The sequence below is a fragment of the Patella vulgata genome, chromosome 4 (genome assembly GCF_932274485.2).
Source record: "Patella vulgata chromosome 4, xgPatVulg1.2, whole genome shotgun sequence".
In the NCBI taxonomy this organism is placed as follows: domain Eukaryota; kingdom Metazoa; phylum Mollusca; class Gastropoda; family Patellidae; genus Patella; species Patella vulgata.
Genome location: NC_065882.2, coordinates 57,228,812 through 57,242,750, shown reverse-complemented (window position 1 = coordinate 57,242,750; position 13,939 = coordinate 57,228,812). Strand labels below are relative to the sequence as shown.

General features: G+C 34.5%; 1 protein-coding gene across 1 annotated transcript; it reads left to right on the top strand.

Annotated features, from left to right (window-relative positions):
• The first annotated feature begins 130 nt into the window (after positions 1-130).
• Positions 131-12,764, top strand: LOC126819674 (nicotinamide riboside kinase 2). The gene is made up of 7 exons (XM_050547842.2): positions 131-280; positions 2,987-3,077; positions 7,767-7,824; positions 8,028-8,151; positions 10,566-10,637; positions 11,794-11,897; positions 12,186-12,764. The coding sequence occupies exons 1-7, from the start codon at positions 234-236 to the stop codon at positions 12,281-12,283; spliced, it is 594 nt and encodes a 197-aa protein (XP_050403799.2). The 5' UTR covers positions 131-233; the 3' UTR covers positions 12,284-12,764.
• The last annotated feature ends 1,175 nt before the right edge of the window (positions 12,765-13,939 follow it).

Below are 13,939 nucleotides of genomic sequence, written 5' to 3'. Positions count from 1 at the left end.
TTAATTCAGACTATAAAGATTATATTACAATGTCAATAAGTGACGCGTGATCAGTGGCCGTGACTTTGACCGTCCTTGGGAATAAATTGTTCTGAAAATCGTTTATTTTTTACCGGTTAATCAGTAAACCACTGGCGTGTGATTCATTTTTAACTAACAGGAAATTGAAAGGGAATATACATTCCATTATCATATATAGATTTGATATATCTAGGCCTAACTTCTAAGACAATATGAATTCAGATTTGAATGAATGTTGCACAATCATTGGAATAAGTGGGTAAGTTACTATTAAACATGCATTATGCAAGAGCAAAATCTGCTTAATACAAGTCTTTCTTTAGGCCTGAAATGTTATCTAAATTGTCAATTAGACATTAATTAACTTATCCAGACCATAATAAACTCTTGATGTCAAGGCTAGCCTTCGATGTTGGCTGGATTAGATTCCTATATGCCGCTAACGGCTATTGATAATTAAATCAGAAAATGTGGATAATCGAGACTATGCTGTTTATATTAATGGTTTTAGTAATGATGACCGAGACTATGCAAAAATTTCACCCGCTTCTTTCTCGGCTCATAGTGGATCAATTTGACTGAAATTTTCAGCAAATTACCTTTACACTATCTAGTTTTTAACTATTATAGCGAGAACTGCCATCTCTTTATCTTATCTCCCATAATGTATCTTTAATATTAATTAATAACAATAATATAGTAGGCTTTTAATAGTATATCATTAAGGTACATTATAGGTTACTTGTGTGTTTATTTAAAGAAGACATAGTACTTAAACAATCAGGGGTTCATTCCCATATCGCCGACTCACCGAGTTTTAGAGGAAAAATTTTGGTTGACGTTATGGGAATGAGTGGACAAGAACAATAGACCCAAGCTGAAGGATAAACCTCATTAAGCAGATAATTTTGGGAGCATTTATTTTTTTTTTAAATTTATAATACATAACATAACACAATTTTAAATTTTTGCACGCAGTCCAACATAGTCCAAAAATTCTAATAAATTCAGTCTTCCTTGTTCATATCTATAACATCGTTATGCACTCTAAGGAGTGCGGTTTCAGTGCTATGCCCCTCTCGATAAGCAGACTGGAATTTACTAAGCAGTGAGTTTCGAGTGAGATAATCTATTATTTGAGATAAAATGATCTTTTCAAGCAATTTTGCTAAAAATGAAATATTTGACACTGGTCTATAACTTTTGAGTGCATTTACGGTCAAGACTTCTTTTTTTTTTAATCAGAGGTCTTACAGTGGCCTCCTTACAACCATCCGGAAAAATACCAGAGGAGAGCACATCATTTATAATAATCGTCAAAGCTGGTGCTATTTCATCCAGACACTCTTTTAGTAGTTTTGTAGGAATTGGGTCCAGAACACATGACTTACACTTCATTCGACGCACCACTGATATTACATCATCAACATTCAATGGCTCAAAAGCAGAGAAATTACACTGGGGTGGGACATTAATGTCAGTGTAAGGGGGGGAGTCAACAAACTTTTCACAAATTTTAATAATTGTTTCGGCAAAAAAGTCAATAAAGGTCTGTGGTAAAAATCAGTTTCAGTGAACTATATTAATAATGACTGGTTCCTGCCTCATTAACGCTTTTAATGCGTTTTAATCCAATCAAAGGGTGCCTCGGTCGACTTTCCAAAACTCGGTGAGTCGGCGATATGGGAAGACCCCCAATCAGGATCTTCTTCAGTTTGATTTCACAATAAATCAAGATTAAATTTATTTAAATAGAATTAGAGATATGGTTTCTGCTTTTAGTTTTATATTCCCTTACAGTATTTCAAAATTTCAAGAGGGGATGATTTATATTAAAGAGATCTGTCAACAAGGCATTGTCTTAAAGACGACATTAACAAAATATTTGTCAACTCCACAACACAATTTGAAATTAACTTGTTAAGGCGACTAACCTACCTAAGAGAGGATTGATTATCTGTCTTGTCTTGTATTGCATCAGAAAAATGAATATGACATGACAGGTTTTAAAGTTGCAATTTATTTGCTGTTAAGTTATAAAGCTAATAAAAAATTTGATAATAACTAGTAGTAAATGTATAATGAGTTCAACCTTTGAATTAAATAAAATATATTAAAATTTGAATTGGGTTAATTTGATTTTGATGTCTTATCTTAGGGATGGGACAAGCTACATGTATAGACATGTTGACAATTAAATATGGTTTGTTTACCATAAAAGAAAGATTGTCAACATACAAAATGCCCTTTTCTTTCTTGTCCAACTCCTAGATCAAAAAGTCCAACCTCATGGGTTTTCTCCGGGTCCTCCGGTTTCCTCCCACTGCTTAAGACCCCTACGCGCAAGCGAATTATGGAAATAAAATTGAACCATATGTTAGTTTCGAAATGACCTAGTTTGTGTCGAGTGGACGTTAAACCCCATCTCTCTCTCTCTCTCGAAGATCAAAAAGGGCGTAGTGACAAATTTTTGAATCAAATTTAACATCATACAAGTCTTCAACTTTTTTCTAATGGATGTGTACATGTATGTGTTCACATCAATAAGTCATTAATTATTGGGATATTTTATAGTGATTGTATCCATATTCATAGGCTCAGACTCGCAGTTTACAGAGTCCTATACAAGCATTTTGAAACAATGAAAAGCAGACAATTGAGTTGACTCAAGCAAGAATTAAACCTAAATGCCTCGGTATACTGCTGAAACTACAGAAAAAGTGGTTTTGAACATCAAATGGGGATATCACCTCTCACATGACCCCCCTTCAGCGCTAGCATTTTGCTGAGTTGCTTTAGGCGGCTATTGATCAGACCCTCCACCCCCCTTCACACTTCGCATTATCTGTATCTGCCGTTGGAAAATGCTATATCATTCTCCAAATTAGCATTTAGGCCATACCTGCACTATCACAATACAATGCACTGTTGTGAAATTATATTTTTTTTTTTTTTTTTTTTTCAGGTGTACTAACAGTGGTAAAACCTCTTTGACCCAGAAATTGCTTACAAAATTTTCAGGATCTAAACATGTCTGTCAAGACACCTATTTTCTGGTTTGTTTTTATTATTGTATGAATTTCGTTGCAAACCATCATTTGGATCAAATTTATATTAACAAATGGGTGAAAAGAGTGTTGAGAAAGACTTTCAAATATAAATCAACTTGACAAGTAATTTTTATTTCCTGGTGAAGTAAAAGATAAAATTATATGCTGTGTAACTGTAAACATTTTTGTCTTAATTTTTGAGAAAATTTATTATAAATTCGTTGTCATTCCAAATTATTTGTAGTTTTAATTTGTATGGTCGGTGAAATATGCAATTTTCATTTCTGAACAATAAGACACCATTGTCTAGGATAAAAAAACATGGAAAATGTGACAGAAGAGCATTGTTTCTGAATTTTAAAAATAAATGTTTTTTTTGCTTACATTTTAAAGAACAACATGTGGAAATCTACACCACCAGCCCCACGGACCTCAATCTGATTAAAACACAGATCCTATTATGTTTCGTTTTTATAGTTCAAAATTTCGTTTTAAATGTCTTTACTACGCTAGGATCTGATTCTGGAAGAGTTGTTATATAACCCGCATTCTGGATGAAGTGAGGGATGTTCACAAGGATCAATAATGTGAAACAAGGGCCATAACTCTAGACGTAATAAACGGAAATTGCTGAAATTCAAAAGGCTTCTCTGTTTCACTAATCTAAATAATGCATATAAATTTCACAAAGATCGAATGATAACTTTTGGTGTTGGAGCGTTCACAAGGTTCAATAAAGTGAAACAAGGGCCATAACTCTAGACGTAATAAACAGAAATTGCTGAAATTCAATAGGCTTCTTCGTTTCACTAATTTAAATACTGCATGTAAATTTCAGAAAGATCGGATGATAACTTTTGGAGTTAGAGCGTTCACAAGGTTCAATAAAGTGAAACAAGGGCCATAACTCTAGACGTAATAAACGGAAATTGCTGAAATTTAATAGGCTTCTTCGTTTCACTAATTTAAATAATGCATGTAAATTTCAGAAAGATCGGATGATAACTTTTGACATTAGAGCGTTCACAAGGTTCAATAAAGTGAAACAAGGGCCATAACTCTAGACATAATAAACGGAAATTGCTGAAATTCAATAGGCTTTTTCGTTTCACTAACTTTTGGAGTTAGAGCACTCACAAGGTTCAATAAAGTGAAACAAGGGCCATAACTCTAGATGTAATAAACAGAAATTGTTGAAATTCAATAGGCTTCTTCATTTCACTAACTTAAATATTGCATATTAATTTCACAAAGATCGTATGTTAACTTTTGGCATTGGAGCATTCACAAGGTTCAACAAAGTGAAACAAGGGCCATAACTCTAGACGTAATAAACGGAAATTATTGAAATTAAATAGGCTTCTTCATCTCACTAATGAAAACATTAGGATAATTAGGATGGTGTATGTATTACACGAAAAACTGGTGCGCTTCCTTATGGCAGCATATGTTGGGACTCTTTAAAAAGAGTTCAGGGGTAAAGGGAGGTAATCAGGCTTTACCTGTATCCTGGAGACCGGGATAGTAATTGTGTCGCGCTTTGAGCATAAACTTAGTTTGTGGATATAGCGCGTTATAAATATGCACATTAAAACAACATATATCAATTTTAAAACAATTGGATGATATCTTTTGGTGTTAGAGCGTTCACAAGAAATTGTGGACGATGGACAGACAGACGGACGGACGGGGGGCGGCAATATACGTCCACATTTGAATGTGGGCGTATAAAAACTAAAACAAGGGCTGTAACTCTGGAAGTAATCTACAGAAATTGTTGAAATTCGACAGACTTTTTCGTTTTACTAATTCAAATAATACATATCAATTTCATACAGATCGGATGATAACTTTTGTCGTTCGAACGTTCACAAGGTTCAACAAAGTAAAACAAGGGTCATAACTCTAGAAGTAATTGCTGACATTCAATAGGCTTCTTCATTTCACTAATTTAAATGATGCATATGGATTTTATACAGATTGGGTGATAACTTTTGTCGTTCAAGCGTTCACAAGATTCAACAATGTGAAACAAGGGCCATAACTCTAGATGTAATTAACGGAAATTTGCTGAAACTCAATAGGCTTGTTCGTTTTACTAATTTAAACGATACCTATAAATTTCATACAGATCGGATAATAACTTTTGTCGTTAAAGCATTCACAAGGTACAACAAAGTGAAAAGATAGGTTGCCAGGCAACGAAACATACGCCCACAGCAGCTAACTCGTTCGGGCAGTCAACATATTTTTACTTTTTTCGGTAATGAAACATTTATAATACATTAAAATCTGATTAGGAGTAACAACTCATTAAGTAATTATCAGAAAACCATTAGAATTTGTTTGGTTTTTATAAAGTTTTGCCCCATGCTAACGTTTAGTATAGGAAACTTTTAACATCATGGATTTAGCTGTTCAAGTCATAAAAATTCATTGAAAATCAATATACTTGTTTGTCTCAAGAACTTACACTCTGTGTATGAATCTGAAGTTAATCGGATGATAACTTTAGCTTCTAGAGGGTCACAAGGTTTTTAAAAGTGATCAAGGGCCATAACTTTGGCAGTAATTATCGGAAATCGTTTTAAATCAATATGATTCTTCGTCTCATGACCTCAAACACTCTGTATCAATTTAAAGTCAATCGGATATTAACTTTAGCCTCTAGAGCATTTACAAGATTTTTTGAAGTGATCATAACTCGGGCAATAATTATCAAAAATCGCTGAAAATGAATAAACTTCTTCGTCTCATGATCTTAAACACTGTGTATAAATTTAAACTCAATCGGATATTAACTTTAGCCTCTAGAGCGTCCACAAGATGTTTCAAAGTGATCAAGGGCCATAACTCTGGAAGTAATTATCGGAAATCGCTGAAAATCAATAGGCTTCTTCGTCTAATGACCTTAAACCCTATGTATAAATTTAAAGTCAATCGGATATTAACTTTAGCCTCTAGAGCATTTACAAGATATTTTGAAGTGATCAAGGGCCATAACTCTGGCAGTAATTATCGAAAATCACTGAAAATGAATAAACTTCTTCGTCTCATGACCTTAAACACTGTGTATAAATTTAAACTCAATCGGATATTAACTTTAGCCTCTAGAGCGTCCACAAGATTTTTCAAAGTGATCAAGGGCCATAACTCTGGCAGTAATTATCGGAAATCACTGAAAATCCATAGGCTTCTTCGTCTCATGACCTTAAACACTGTGTATAAATTTAGAGTCAATCGGATATTAACTCTGACCTCTAGAGCGTCCACAAGATTTTTTGAAGCGATCAAGGGCCATAACTCTGGCAGTAATTATCGGAAATCGCTGAAAATCAATAGGCTTCTTCGTCTCATGACCTTAAACACTGTGTATAAATTTAAAGTCAATCGGATATTAACTTTAGCCTCTAGACCGGACCGACGGACGGGGGTGACGACAATATACAACCACATTTCAATGTATAAAAAGGTCCATTACTCACGGTGTAATTAACGGAAATTGTTGAAATTCAATAGGCATCTTCGTTGCACTAATTTAAATGATGCATATCAATTTCAAACAGATCGGATGTTAACTGTTGTCATTAGAGCGTTCAAAAGATTCAACAAAGTGAAACAAGGGCCATAACTCCAGACGAAATTAACGGAAATTGCTGAAATTCAATAGGCTTCTTCATCTCACTAATGCAAACAACATATATCAATTTCAAAACAATCAGATGATAAATGTAGTCTGTAGAGTGTTCACAAGAAGTTGTGGACGACAGACGGACGGACGGGGGCGACGGCAATATACGACCACAATTCCATGTGGGCGTATAAAAATTGGTGTAAAAATAATTGACTATACTTCTACATCGGAATGTTCGAATTAGGTTGTATATAAATTTTTATCACTGGAACACAATGTTAAAATTTCCATCACACTTGAAAGATTTGATCAGATGCTGTGCAAAATGACTAATAATTAAAGATACATTAGTTAAGAGTTTAATTAAGAGTTGGCCATTCTTGCTATAATAATTCAAAAATAGATGATAGAAAAGAAAATATTGAAAATTTCAGTCAAATTACTTTATTTTGAATGGAGTTGTCACTGTTGGAAGTTTGGACTAGAAATAGGCATCAACTGTGTCTGCACCGTCTATGAGAATTTCCGATCATTTGATTGACAGACAATAACTCCACCCATATATTCTCAATTATCAAGTAACATTCTCAATGGCAATGGTACTCTCGCTTGGCAGGCCTTTCATCACCAGTTTCCGGTAGTGACGTCCGCGACTAACGGTAAACTTTAGCTTGGTCAGCCGTTTATTGGTTTAATTTTAAATGGACGACTGTTTAAATCCAAGCTGCATCCAAGCCATCCGAGCGTCTACAAGGTTCATTTTGAGCTTGTCATGTAAATAAAGGTCTAATTAATAATTTCTTTAACATCTGAATCCTAAATAAAGACTTACAATATAGGGAGATTTAGTTCTTGCATAATGTATGTTTAACATAGATAAGTGCTTGGATTCTCCATAATATTTATAATTAGACCTGTGAGTTAAAGGTTTTTTTGACTATGCATAATAATACGAAATAAATAACATTTATTTTCTTGGTGAAAGAAATAATGCATTACTCTGTAATTTGCTGTGTAATCTTTTTTGTATTAAACATAATTATTCTCTATATTTATTTTAGGAACCTGGTGATGAAAGGTTAGAGTATGTAGAGGAGGTCAATCATAATAACTGGGAAAGTATGTCATACACTCAAAATATTATAAATATTATAGAAATTATAATCATGGGAATATTATTGGAGACCAAGTTTCTCAATTTAACATTTGACACTTTTCTGTATCAGATTGATATAGTTCCATGCAAAGAAAAAAAAAATGTATAAAAATTGAAATTGATTTACTCTTGTTGCACATTTCCTTAAATGTTTTCCTCACCACAGAATTGAGTGCCTTGGATATGGTTAAAATGGTAAAAGAGATTAAAGAATGGATAAAAGACAGTGAGAGTAATGATAATACATCTACTATATTATTTGTTGAAGGTTTTACAATATTTAACTATAGGTAATATTACTGTTTGTTATAGATATTTCTGTAAATGTCTTCATCATACTGCTTCTAGTTCTAAATTATGTAATTTACAGGGCAAATTAAGAAAGAAGACTGTGTTCTTGGTACCCTCTTGTTATACTTCCATAATATGTGATGCCCAGCTGTCTGCTTCACAATAAGGGAGCCGTGTTAGCCCAGTGAGTAAGACATTGGCTCACTAACCTGGAGGTCCCATATAGTTGTTCGGATGGTATGAAAAATTGAGGTCCCGTTTACACAAAATTTCCCTCCATGGCATGTGGCATGGCCTGTGCCCGTCTTCATTAGCCCATCCGGTGCAGAAAAGTAACCACATTTCCTTTCATTGCTTCATAAAAAGTTATGAATGAAGTGTGGAAAAAACGTGTTTGACAGTAGTACATGCTCAATGTATATTGTCGTCGCCCCTGTCCGTCCGTCCGTCCACAATTTGTTTGTGGACTCTCTACAGGTCACAATTCTTGTCCGATTTTTACGAAACTTGAATAATAGGTTTATCCCCAAAAGATCTCGGCTGCTTTCGATATTGGCATGTATCGGATCGAAACTTCATGGATTATGGCCCCTGTTTGTACGAAAAATTACGTTTTTAGCTTGTGGACCCTATAGAGGTCACAATTTTTATACGCCCACATTTTCATGTGGACATATTATGCCGTCGCCCCTGTCCGTCCGGACATCCGTCCGTCCATCCACAATTATTGGTGGACTCTCTACAGGTCACAATTTTTATCCGATTTTGTTGAAACTTGAAATGTAAGTTTATAACCCAAAGATCTCGGTTCCTTTCGATATTCGTGCATATCAGACCGTAACTTCCTGAATTATGACCCCTGATTGTACGAAACATCACGTTTTTAGCTTGTGGACCCTATAGAAGTCATAATTTTTACCCGATTTAAAAAAACGTATTATTATATCACCGTTACACCCTAGGGACAACTAAATTCGAATTTCGTGAAAATCGGCCCAAAATTGACAGACAAAATGGCCGCCGTTCGTTCTCAAGTAGCGTAAGAAAATGGTATATCAAGGTTGTGGACCCTATAGAGGTCACAAATTTTATCCGATTTTGTTGAAACTTGAAATGTAAGTCTATAACCCAAAGATCTCGGTTCCTTTCGATATTCGCGCATATCGGACCGTAATTTCCTGAATTATGGCCCCTGATTGTACGAAAAATCGCGTTACTAGCTTGTGAACCCTATAGAGGTCATAATTTTTATCCGATTTAAAAAAACGTATTATTATATCACCGTTACACCCTAAGGACGACTGAGTTCGAATTTCATGAAAATCGGCCCAAAATTGACAGACCAAATGGCCGCCGTTCATTCTCAAATAGCGTAAAAATATGGTATATCAAGGTTGTGGACCCTATAGAGGTCACAATTTTTATCCGATTTTGTTGAAACTTGAAATATAAGTTTATAACCCAAAGATCTCGGTTCCTTTCAATATTTGCCCATATCGGACCGTAACTTCCTGAATTATGGCCCCTGATTGTACGAAAAATCGCGTTTTTAGCTTGTGGACCCTATAGAGGTCATAATTTTTATCCGATTTAAAAAAACGTATTATTGTATCACCGTTACACCCTAAGGACAACTGAATTCGAACTTCGTGAAAATCGGCCCAAAATTGACAGACAAAATGGCTGCCGTTCGTTCTCAAATAGCGTAAACATATGGTTGTGGACCCTATAGAGGTCACAGTTTTGATCTGATTTTGATGAAACTTGAAATACATATTTATAACCTAAAGATCTTGGTTCCTTTCGATATACGCACATTTTGGATCATAACTTCCTGAATTATGGCCCTTGATTGTACGAAAAGTCGCGTTTTTAGGATATGATCCCTCTAGATGTCACAATTTTTATCCGATTTTAAAAAACGTTTGAATATATCCCTGTCAAACCCTTAAGATGGTTGAGTCCGAATTTCATACAAATCGGACCAAAATTGCCGGACAAAATGGCTGCCCCTCGTACGCAAATATTGTAAATATATTGTATATCAAGGTTTTGGACCCTCTAGAGAGTGGACACAATTTTGATCCAATTTTGATGTAACTTGAAATACATGTTTATAACCCAAAGATCTTGGTTCCTTTCAATATTCATGCATATCGGATTGTAACTTCCTGAATTATGGCCCTTGATTGTACGAAAAAATCACTTCTTTTTTTGAGCTTGTTCTCTGTTCATCTCTTGCAAAATGTGGGCGTATCTTGCATGGCAACCGCTTGTGGAATATGCATGCACGTATTGTATAACTTACTCAAGTATTGGTTGTCAAGCCACGAAACATACACCCACAAAGATTGTGGCATATTTATTGTCGCATAAGAAAAACCTATATCAATTTCATGACTCTTATTTTCAGCCCATTATGTGAACTCTTTGATAAGAAATATTTTTTTACAATGGATTATGATACTTGTAAACAAAGACGAAGGTAGGTTATTATTTTAAGACATGGAAGCTACATTTAATCAAAAACTATATTTTGGTAGGATTTACGATGTTATTCTTTTAAGACATTTAAGCTACATTTAATTAAAGATATACTTTTATCAAAAACTTCTTAATACTAATATAAATATTTGAGAAAATCTTTTTATACGCCCACATTGAAATATTGTCATATATTGTCGTCACCCCTGTCCAATGGTCCGTCCGGCATACGAAGGAAGAAGGCTAGTGATTTTCAACAATTTCTGATAATTACTGCCAGAGTTATGGCCCTTGATCACTTTGAAATACATGTATCTTGTGGACACCTTAGAGGCTAAAGTTAATATTCAATTGACTTTAGATTTATACACAAACGAATGAATGAAATGGGGTTTAACGTCCTACTGTTCTGCTCCGAACTGGGCTAATGAAGAAGGGCATACGCCATACAGACAGTGTGCTATGAGGGAAATTTTGCCTGGACAGCGGCACTACGGCCTACTCTTATATAGAATTCCAACTGTCAAGGGATCTTTTACGTGCACACCAATGTGTACACAGGACCCCATCCAAACGACTAGACAGTTGTCCTTGTCAGGCCCTCCGTCCTGCATCACTGACAAGGGGGAACCATGCCGGAAAATCTGGATGAACCTTCTCGGCCGATTCAGGGATCAAACACCCGACCTCGAGGCTAGCAAGCCAGCGTCTTACCCACTTAGCCACCGTGACCCCAATTTATACACATTGTTTAAGGTCATTAGATGAAAACACCTATAATTACTGCCAGAGCTATGGCCCTTGATTACTTTGAAGAATCTTGCGGATGCTCTAAAGGCCAAAGTGATCATTCGATTGACTTTAGATTGATACAAGGTCTTGAGATGAACAAGTATATTGATTTTCAATGATTTTTGATAACTTGAACAGCTAAGTCCAGGATATATAATGTTTTGTATACTAAACGTTAACATGGGATAGAACAAGAAGCCAAACAAATTCTAATGATTTTCTGATAATTGCTTAATTAGTTGTTACTCTTAATAAGATTTTAGTGTATTATAAATCTTTCATTACCGACTTAGCTGCTGTGGGCATATGTTTCTATGCCTAGCAACCTGTCTTTTAGTTTATCTAACAGTATTTTATTTTTTTAGAGGAAGAAATTATATACCATCTGATCCTGAAGGTTATTTTGATAAAGTAGTATGGCCAATGTATGAAAAAAATAAAAAAGATATAGAACACTATAAAGACATAGGTAAGTGAAAATATTTTAATTGACATCAACTAAGGAAAATATAACTTTCTTTACTATATTACCAATTCACGTTTTAACAAATATAGGTTTTATTTTTCAAATTTAATATTTGGTTTTTATTCCTTTATTACAATGTGATAATTTTTTTTAGATAGATTTTTTGATATTTGAGTAATATAGCTCACAAGACTCTAAATAAATACACATATTAAATGTGTTTTTATTTTTCATGAAAAAGGATTAAATTCCACGAAAAAGGATTAAATTATAATATGATCTTTTTTTCAGTTTATCATAGTGGTAGTGAGGACCAAGAAAAAACAATGCACTCCATAATGACCGATATCCTAACATTGCCTAAAATTAGAAGACTATATCTTAGTTAATTATGTGTTTGTTAGCCTGCATTACACAAAAAATTAAATCAAAATATATTTTATAAATGTAAATCTGAGATATAATCTCTTCCCCTGCATTGTCACATTTTTTAGATATTTATTTTCTATGTGCTTTGAAATGAAAGATTAAGTTGTTTCGATGCATTTATATATACAATGTGTCTAGTCCACTCATTACTTATGCAAAACATTTTGTCATGGGAACACAGAGCCTCAATATCAATTGATATTTTATTATTATGCCAGATGTATAAGAATGGTACATGTACCACTCCAACCACTAAAAAGCAGTGGAAACATTTTAAGACATTCATATTGCAAACAGATTACTGAAACACACCCATATTAATTTTTTATTCCAAATATTAACATACTAGAACTTTCTCTCCGTAATTGTATGCAAAATTGTTGATGGATTTGAAAGCTAACTATTTTTTTATGCAAGGTGAATAAAAATGATTAAAAACTTCTTGACTAGTTTTTACTTGCAGAACATTTTAAAAAAGTTTTTTAGTCTTGTATAATCTCAAGGAGGGAGGCATACGATTGTAGTTTGTATCCTTACTAGTGCTCCTACAGCTAGTCGGGATAACCGTTAACGGTTAGAATTGGACGGTTAAACATAAATTACGCAAGAGCTAAATCTGCCTATTACAGTAAACCTTGCATAAGTCAGATTTGATAAGCCGGATCTTCGCTCAACTCGGATAAAATCGTTTGGACCCTTTGATCCTGCATGTTTTTCTTATTAAATTTCTGTCTGTATGACGGATTTCCCAAGTCAGGTCTTTGCTCAACTCAGACCAAAATGTTCGGTCCATTTGATCTAATTCCGGCTTTTTTCCTTTGCTAATTCCGGCAGTATGTTAAAAATTTGACTAAGCCAGTTTCATACCGATGGTCTAAAACGTGGTTAGGTATTCCATGCACAGAGCCCCAAAATACTTTCCCCTATCATTTGGACTCAAATCAGCCTATTTGAATCAACGCAATAATAGAATTTACCCGGAAAATTCGAAACTCGCTGTCTGCTGTACAAGACACTTTCCGGGAAAATTTAGGACATTTTTCAAAGATGCAAACAAAACAGAAGTTATCTACTCGCACACATGAACAATAGCTTGAAATGTGCCTTTGAATCAATTATTATCTGGCTCTTACAGATTATTTTTAATCATACTAAGGTTGAATTTCAGTCTTCGGCTAACTCAGATCTTCGCTTCACTCGGATAAAATTGGCCAGTCCACTTAGATCCGACTTATGCAAAGTTCACTGTATTAATTAGACATTAATTAACTTATCCAGACCATAATCAACTCTCAATGGCATCGCTAGCCTGCGATATTTACTGGATTAAGATCCGATCTGCTGCTCAGTGCTCATTCAAGAAATGGATAATCAAGACTATGTTTTTTATCATACCGACTTTAGTAATGATGATCGAGGCTAGGCCCAAAATTCAATCGCTAAATTTTCAGCACATCTGCTTTACAGTATCTAGTTTTTAATTATTATAGTGAGAACTGCCAGCTCTTTATCTAATGAACAGTACGGTTATTCGGAGATGTCCACTATTACAAAGAGTTGTGTCCCATTATATTCCTCTTTACAACAAAAGTTGTCCTTTTATGTTTGAAAATCTT

Excerpts from the sequence above, each read along its gene's own strand:
- LOC126819674 (XM_050547842.2), top strand. The coding sequence starts at position 234 with ATGAATTCAGATTTGAATGAATGTTGCACAATCATTGGAATAAGTGG. Across the intron at positions 281-2,986 it reads ACAATCATTGGAATAAGTGG|GTGTACTAACAGTGGTAAAA; the intron begins GTAAGTTACTAT and ends TTTTTTTTTCAG. Across the intron at positions 11,898-12,185 it reads AGAACACTATAAAGACATAG|TTTATCATAGTGGTAGTGAG; the intron begins GTAAGTGAAAAT and ends TCTTTTTTTCAG.